The 8,896-nt window shown below is 40.1% G+C and overlaps 1 protein-coding gene across 2 annotated transcripts; it reads right to left on the reverse strand.

Annotated features, from left to right (window-relative positions):
• Positions 1-600: 600 nt before the first annotated feature.
• prc1 (protein regulator of cytokinesis 1) lies at positions 601-8,609 on the reverse strand. Of its 2 annotated transcripts, XM_022748676.1 has the most exons (15): positions 8,508-8,609; positions 8,148-8,280; positions 6,649-6,771; positions 6,263-6,496; positions 5,061-5,231; positions 4,648-4,797; positions 4,411-4,558; positions 4,183-4,319; positions 3,947-4,042; positions 3,698-3,844; positions 3,506-3,616; positions 3,300-3,413; positions 2,516-2,695; positions 2,348-2,382; positions 601-1,333 (listed from the first exon to the last, which is right to left on the reverse strand). In XM_022748676.1, exons 1-15 carry the CDS (start codon positions 8,516-8,518, stop codon positions 1,285-1,287), a joined length of 1,839 nt encoding a protein of 612 aa, XP_022604397.1. In that variant the 5' UTR covers positions 8,519-8,609; the 3' UTR covers positions 601-1,284. The 2 variants fall into 2 exon arrangements, with proteins under 2 accessions (XP_022604397.1, XP_022604399.1); XM_022748678.1 differs by lacking the exon at positions 2,348-2,382.
• Positions 8,610-8,896: the final 287 nt, after the last annotated feature.

The raw sequence follows: 8,896 nt of genomic DNA on the forward strand, positions 1-8,896 counted from the left end.
CTTTAGTTTGCATACAAGGCTTATCAGTCTAATTGGTGAGTCTGCTGACACTCAGATCACAGACACTGATCTGCTGAAAAAAACTTGTAATCCATGCTATTGCTCTAATTTTACTGATTATATTTCTCTTGTATATGGCTGAGCCAAACATACTTTGCTAACTCTTATAGAAACTATTGTTTGAGATCTTTTTTCATAGAACTTCTTCCTTTCAAAGAGATGATTTTACCTTTTGTCTTAAAAAAAAAAAAAAAAAAACCTGTCTATGCTGTGTGGACAGACGCATCAGATTAATTCACAACTGACAAATGTCAAGCATGTGTTGTTTGCAAGAGCGAGAACTGGTCAAACTGAACAGGCTGGAGTTTAGACTTTCAAAGACACATTAAAATACACTGTATTTAGTTTGTGCTAAAATCACATTATTGTAACCATGAGAAAACGTGAATTTTGATATTTCGTTTGGCAGCACAAGCTTTGGTCAGGGAGGGAAAAAAAAAAAAAAGAATCTTTGTCATCGTAGGAAACAGTGTCATTCTGTGCTTTTCAAGGGAAAATGCATTTAATATATTTTGACAAGCTTTTCCAAATCAGCCATGATAGTGTATGAAATCCATGTGATTTAACTACATTTAAACTGCTATACAGCACCAATGTATGACAAATTTTTACCAACAGTCTTAACAGCCTATTTAAACAACTAACATCTTTGTCAAAGGGAAGAGAGACAAGAACAGAAGATACCGAAATATATACACAAATACATACATGTATAAAAACAGATTTGGAAGGAACAGTGTGAGTGTGTATAAAATTACACTATGCGCTGCAATATATTTTCTAAATAAAAGAAAGTGCAAAGTATTAATACATTTGGCCTGTAACTCCAGATTGCATAACTTCATGAAGCAAAACTCGCTTTGCTTTTTACATATTTTAAAGATGTGCGGTACAAGACGCAGATAACTTTTATTACATCTCAGTAACTGGCACAATCAGATAGCCAAAGTAGTGTTAGTTTAACTTATGATACAAACATTTTTTTCCTCTTTGAGACAGTGACAGGGCAAAGGTTCAGTAAATGACAATTGATTCCTTGTCCCTTGTGTATCATTGACTTAAAACTTAATATATTATTACCTTCATCTATATATAAAAGCAAATAGCAGTGACAGGTAGTGATCCATCTTGTAGGAGATCAGAACTTCATTGGAAGGACTATGATATTTTAGCTGGGGCAGTCGTCATCAGAGAGGAGCGGTCAAAGGTTGGTGGTGGTAGAGTTCAAGATGTCGTGCTGGACCTTGGCGTTAGAGGCCTGGGACAGGTCTCGCTGTGGAAACACAAGAGCCGTTGTTAATGTTGATTCCTTGGATAATACGAGGAAGAGACAACAATTAGAAGCAAACCTAACATCCCCAAATAAGAGCATATCGTTTTCTGATTATGATGAAATGGCACACTGAAGACTGTTAGTGTGAATTAGTGAGAAGACAATCACACAAACTAACGGACTAATAAGGTTTTAAACTATGACTCAGAGTATCCACCTTTTGTTTAAATATCATAAAGTATCATCAGGTTATTAGCATCAAGCTATCTTGTGATTCAATGTCTTGTCATTCAGTTTTGGTGGAGCAGTTTTCTCCAGAACGTTGGTCTCTCTTCGTCTTCTACAAAACATTTCTTCTCGTATGGCTCTTCAACTTTGGTGCCAAATTGAGGCTCAAGAAATAAGTCGTTGAGCTCGAGAGATTTACACTAAAACATTACAACTGCTATTGATGCATCAGTGATAATTGCTATCAAACTGCATTTTTAATGCTTTATACTAGCAATGGATTCAGTCTAGAGTATGTCTTTGCCTTTCCACTGAGAAAATTATAGATTTGAACATTTATTGCTGCAGTCTAAATGATGAAATCATCTCAACAAAAATGATTATAGTATACACAGTCTGTTGCAAATGTATGGGGATTGACCAGGGCTGATGTTAGATTCCTGAACTGAATTACTGTGGCTGTGGGTTCAAACAAATATGGCTCTGGATCAGTGTCTTGCCCCGGGTGAAGGAGGGAGGCTCTGATGATATTTTGGTGGCAAATATCGCAGTCAGTGTTCTGAAGCATACACGCTCTAACTGTGAGGTGGACAACTTAAAAGCATCTGGTGTAGACACTGGGCAAGGTAGAGCAACACTAAAGCAACAGTCTGCCAGAGCTGTAATGGAGGTGGGAGTGTAAACTGTCATGTGGTAACTGGGTAATCTCTCCCTTGATAAGAGGCATGCAATTAAACTAAAAGAGATTAGTAAGCATCACACCAGGTTTTAGCATTCGAAACACACCTTGACTGAACAGATTCAGTGTTGACCAAGTCCCTCTAAAATATAAATTTACATCATTAGCATTATTGTCATCAGAAGCATCTATAAATACACTTAAATGTGTTATGGCACAGAAGTGAGGAAAACAAGATGCAGAGCAAAGAAATTAGAGACAAAAGTGTAAATTACCACAAACTCTGAATATGTGCTGGCAACAGAGGCTATGCTGAAGTTACGGTGCGGACTAGCGGGGGTCAGCAACGCACCACTCAGAGGGGATCCCTTCAAATGGGCCTCGTTCTCCTTGTTACAGCTCTGTATTCTTGGGTGGGGGGGCTTACTGCCTCCTGGCGTCCGTGGTGCTGGACCCTGGAGGACACACGGTGGGGGAGACCGATCAGACAAATGCTTTTTAATGACGCAATACAGCACAATCACATTTTAGAGTTAAATTCACAAAGACATAAATGGAGGAAGATAGAAACAACCCAACCACCCTCCATGCTGCAATCGTCAGAATGAATTGATGAATTAGAGTGAATAAGAAAGAACAGTTAGTGGTTCACATGCAGCAGAGATTCAGAAAATATTTCTGTACAAATGAAATGGAAAAATGACAGAAAACACTTTACAATGGAGCAGAAAAAGTGAATATAATAATAAGCTAGTTAATTGTCCATCTAACTTAATAGGCTATGAGCCGCTCTTCTTATTGGCTGACTGTATTCCAACCCTCGAACGAAAATATAGCAGGTATGTCAGGTAAACACTCGGAGAGCATTTTGACGCCTGCTTTATAATCAAAATAGACATGGACATCTCACTTTATACAATATAGGACCTTTAAAATTTTGTCATTAAAATGTTGTTTTCTAGAGAATTTGTTGGGAGATTTTTTTTCATCTCCTGTTATGTTTTCTTTAGGTTTGATGTGTACAGCTTATATTTCTTTTATCTTTCAAATGAAACCAACCTTGTTTGCTGAGAGAGGTGGGCGGGGCACAGGTGAGCGACAGACAGTTCCACCATAGACAGAGCGCATGGTGCTGTTAGAGGTGCCACTAGAAATACTGGAAGTCGCGTTAAACTGATGAGAGAGGCAGAGGGAGCGTGTTAGTGCCGACACACACAGATCATTAAACCAACTATAAGTAAAAAGCAAGGCACAAACTTTAGCACCTTTCGTGTTTTATTTGGTGTTGTGGTGCCCAGGAATCTGCGCTTGGTTGGGGTTCGTACTGCTGTTCCGTACAGCATATCCTCCTCAGTCTGTTTGCTCTTCTTCAGGTGCTGTTTAAAGTAAAGAGAAGCGTCAACACGTTTCTCAGCAAACATACAGGCTAAGCCTTTAACACAACACAACTTGTTTACCCTTTCTAGTTTCTCCTTCTCTTTCTCTATTCGGTGCAGCTCCCACTGCTCCTCCACATACTGCAGAAACTTCTGGCCGCTTACGAGAAACTCGCGACCCTGTTCACTTTCCCACGCATCAATCTGGGCTTTTAGTTTCTTTTCAAGCTGAAAAAACAAACAAACACAAAACACGACGTTACATGACAAATGTTCAAATACTTAAGATATTATCAGTTTAGAAAACAATAGGTGGCCTTCATGTCTTACCTTGGGAAGGCTTTTATGCAGCTCGGACCTCTGTTTCTCCTCTTTGAGAAGGTTCCCTCCTCGGTTTGTGAATCTTGTCGGATCTGTGGCTTTTTTCTGACAACAAGAAAGAAAAGTTCCACATTAGGAGCTTAATACGACGTTTCTCTCCAACATGCAGCCATGTAACCAGATAAAATAAATTCAGGCGGATTTTTTTTTAAGGTGTGCACATTTAAATCACAAAGATAACTCACCTCCAGCTCCTGGAAGAGTCTCCAGCTCTCCTCCCATCGGTGAACTCCGTCAAAAAGCTCTTTGTGATCCTCATAATGCTGCTTCAAGCGCTGGATCTCAGCATCATGCAGACTCAACAGCTCTTCAGTAAAATCCTCTAAAATAGCCATTTACATCTCGAGTGTCATCACTTAAACAAACTTCAGTATCATTCAGTTTAAAGCAACTAAAACAATAAGTGAACCCACCGCTAAAATATGGCACAAAAGCCTGTCGCTGGTCCACGCTGAGGAAGCACTTTTCCCAAAATACAGCGATCTCGGAGCGGATGGCATCCGTGACGTTCCGGATGTTTAGCAGTTTGAGCTCCTCCAGACGCTGAACCTCTGCTTTTAACTGAAGAAGAAAATAAAAGTGTAAACTGGTCATGATAACAACTACAACCATGGCTGTGTAACTCAGCGTGTCAAAGGGAGTCTTCTCACCGCTTCCAGGTTCCTCTTCTTGGATGCGACCATGTGTTCGTTGAAAACCTCTCTCTCCTCTTGGGGAACCTGCAGTCGGTGCCACAGCTGCTGGATCTTTTCTCGGTGAGTCTCACACATCGCCTCGTTCTCAGCCTTGCGTTCCTCCAGCTGCAGGATCAGCACGGCAGAAAGTGGCAGCAGTTAGCAACTCAGCAGCTTGGATCACTTATAATACACATTTGACTTGGTTCCCATATTCAGCCAGGCCCAACTATAATTTGTGGAACCCATAAAATCTATTTTCCTTTATCCATAAAGGGCTTAAAGTTTCACTAAATGTAATCAGAGCTTCTGCAGGATTTACCAAATTAAATTTAAGACTTTTTAAGACCTTTTTAATAGTAGTTGTAATGCTATAAAAACAATCTCACCTGACACACGAGCAGTTTGAGAGCTGTAATATTGTCTCTGGAAAGACAAAAGGAATCCTCAACCTCACAGACCACGTCCTTCTCAAAACTGGTCTCAGGGATGTGGTCCAGCTCCTCCATGTACAGGATAATCTGCTTTTTGAGGTCCATGAACTCAGCATGTCGCTTTGCCTGAAAACATGAAAGCAGCACAATATCTGGTCAAGGACAGATTAGACTATTAATTATTTTACTGTAATATATTCCACAATAACAGCTGAGTTTAATGCAGAACCTCTAAATAAGAGTCTTACAAATGTAGTAATTATAAACAAGCTTCTTGGACTTTTACTGCACATATGAGACAGAAACTAGAGTTGTTCTAATACTGACACTAAAATGCCTCTGATACATGTCTAAAGACAAGTATCAGGTATCAGCACAGTACTCAAGTCTATGCACCAAACTTAAACAGTAGTATAGACTGGACGTTGCGCTGTGCCGCCACTGGCAGCTACTGTTTTAGAGCAGTGAGGAATTGATTTCAGGTAAATAGTGTAAAATTAGCTGTTACCAAAATGTCAGCAATTTAGCATCATGTTACACTGAGAAGTCCAAGCAGTAAAAATACAACAACAGTATGCAAAGCTTTAATTTGGAGTAGTAAACTGTGGGAACTTTTTTTATTTATTTATTTTTTTTATGACTGACAGTCAAATTAGACAATCAAAGAGATTCTATGGTATTCATGTATCTGTTCATGTTTTACAAAGTAGTTGTTAAATGCTATGGTATCAGACCAGTACTTGGTATCAGTCGACACACAAGTCCAGGTATTGGAATTGGTATTGTCTAGGAAAAAATATTGGTACTGGAACATCCCTAACTGAAACTCTTTGAATCGGTGAGCTGTAGTAAAGCTGTGGCCTCAGTCTTGAAGACCTTCTATAACTTTTGGAAAACACCAGATGTCACTGTTCTTGATGCGTTTGAAGCTACAAAAGATTTTTTAGCACAAATAGAAAGAAATGCCCAAAGCTGCATAAGGCGTCATTTGCCCAATCACTAATGAAAGCTGAGGCCTTCATCTGACCCGATACGGTCTCTGGAGTTTGTGCCCATCTGCCACCATCTACAACATAACACAGAATCACAGCTTCCCTGTTTCTGCAGTCCCGATGACTCAACGGTGGAGATGTAGATTTAACAAAGGAAGCTCCCACCTTCTCTTGGTTCTGGTTGGTGATGTGCTGACCGAAGTTCTCCAGTTGCTCCAGCGAAGGCACAGAGTCTGGCGCGATGCCGTACGGCATGGAGCACAGGATGTCGCACAGGTCCTGGTCCTGCTCCAGCAGAGCCTTCAGCTGCTGCATCCGCTGAGTCTTCTCCTTTACCAGAGCCTCCATCTGTGTGCGGATGTTCTTCTCTTGCTGGAGCATGCTAATACCATCCTCTTCCTGAATATACACAGAAGATAACAAATTGACTTAACTATCGATCGGTCAAGAGGGATCTATAGTCTAGTGTGAGTATCTAGTCAGGAGCCCAAAGTAAAGTTAACAAATTGTTACTCAGTGCACAGTTATTTTAACACTGAAAACATTGTTACCTCAAACACAGATAGCTGAAGCTCCAGGCAGAGTTTCTCCTTTTCTGCCCTGCATGTCTGAATGCTGCTTACGAGCCTCTTCTTCAGAGACTCCTCTTCTTTGATCATCATATCTAATAAGCTCTGGTGGATAAATGCAGTAAAACACATTAGCATATGCAGATGGGTGTGTGCAGATGTTGAAATTCTTACCAATATCCAGTAAATGATCATTCTCATGGCTATTTTGACCAATATGAATGCAGATATTTTCATTTCTTTGCAATCCAACCAAATATGTAGTTTCAATCATACAGTTAGACAGCAATACTGGTCCTTGGTGCAGATACAGACGCTGCTCTGTTAGTACGTGTCCTAGGTTATAAACACATTACTGCTGTTTCAAGGAGATGAGCACAAAGTACTTCAACTCAATTCTACAAAACATGAAAAGTTAATTGTTTCATAAACATTTTTTGTGAGTTTTAGTTTAAGACCTGCAATCATTATCAGATTTGTTATTCTCCTGAATATTGATATCAGCCTAAAGAAATCCAGTAGCAGTCAGGATCTAGTGAATATAAATAGTGACAACCCAAAACTGAAACTCTGCTTTGTTGACCAGTGACCAGATGTCTCATGGTACTGTGTATTCATGACATTTGGGCTTTGAATACTTTCCAGTGGCCTAGTTTCACACATAGTGATTGTTGTGTTCTTGTGTTAGCTTCCCCCCACCCAGACACACCCCCTCCTTTCTCCAACTTACACCTAATTTTGTATAAAATTCAAACCGCGTGTAAACCTGTTTTAGGCCAAGTGATAATGTCACACAGATCGCAATACATCACAGCCTCCAATTCAAGTTTCACAAATCTGAAAAGGTGTTTTAAACAGTCATTAAATTCTCCATGTTAATCTATAAGTCTAGGTATAGCAATTTTCTTTTTATCTAGACCCATTATGATGGAAAAAACAAATGAATTCACAATGTTTGTGTTTTTACAAATCTGAAAAATGAGTTTTAAACCGCCTTTAGCTTCTCTGTGTTAATGTGGTTCAGATTTTCTCTGAACTGAGTTTTAAACAATAGTTGATAAGTATAGGACCTGGTCTGATGTGGCCTGGATGGGAAAAAAGCAGTGAAACCTGTTCAGTGAATGTTGGTGTTTTAACTGCAGTTAACTGCAATTGTTAGTCATGTCCAGATTTAAAAAGTAATGTCAAAATGTTAATTAATTTGTAAAAATAAGCAGATTTTAAGACAGATCTGGTCTATTGTTGTCTGGGTGAAGACAAAGTATAAAAGTTTCACAAATCTGAAGCGGTTTAAAGACTTTAGACCCTTTCACAACAATAAGTGGATAAAGAGGAGAATTAGTGATGTCATCTAACTTTCCCATTAACTGCCGAATCAGAAACAAACTTCAACGCCGTGAAGTGAGACAGCAGCAGGTTTAGTCATCACGTGTATTATAACAAGTTTACAGACATGCTGATGTCCATAATGGATTTCTCACCTTAATGTGGTTCTTGACGACATTTGTTCTCTGTAGTCTCTGGTCCTCGGGGATACCGATCTCCTCCCAAATGTCCTTGAGATGGCACAGTGCTTTATTCAGGCACGACACAGCCTCTGCTGCGAGCACCTCGCTACAGGGACAGACAGTCGATAGATGCACGGTCACTTCGTTTATCCATTAATCTTTTTATGGCATTTATAATCAAACACATCTCACAGAGTTCACTGCTCTGGTCGAGTTAACCGACGTTGGCGTTAGTTTAGCTAACACCAACCTGCTGCCTCGTTTAGCTAATATCATACATATAACGTTATTTTACAAACTCTGAGTCCGTCTGGGAAAGAGTTTTGACCTTACCTCTTTCTCATCGTTAAATTCCAGATCGTGTTGCGTTTATCGGTTTAACAGATTGAAACAACCGAAACCTGTCAAAGAGTCGAGCTGAGCTGCGGAGCGACGTCTGCTCTCACCGCAGTCCGTTTCTACACATTTCAAAATACGCGCACTCTGCTCTCTGATTGGCTCCTTCTGCGGGAGCGCGCGATACGTGAAACTAACACCGGCCGCCGGGGCGGAGAACCTCTGCAGCGCAACACGAGATGGAACCGCCCCACAGCAGAGCAACTCATGAAGGAAAACAAACACACCAGTTTCATGGTGAAACTTGTTAATTTTAGACTGAAAACCTCAGACCACAGTAGAAAACCACAACAACATCACAACACAGTTTTCTCACCCACAACTAA

Source organism: Seriola dumerili, unplaced genomic scaffold (assembly GCF_002260705.1).
Source record: "Seriola dumerili isolate Sdu_G_001 unplaced genomic scaffold, Sdu_1.0 BDQW01000011.1, whole genome shotgun sequence".
NCBI classification, from domain to species: Eukaryota; Metazoa; Chordata; class Actinopteri; order Carangiformes; family Carangidae; genus Seriola; species Seriola dumerili.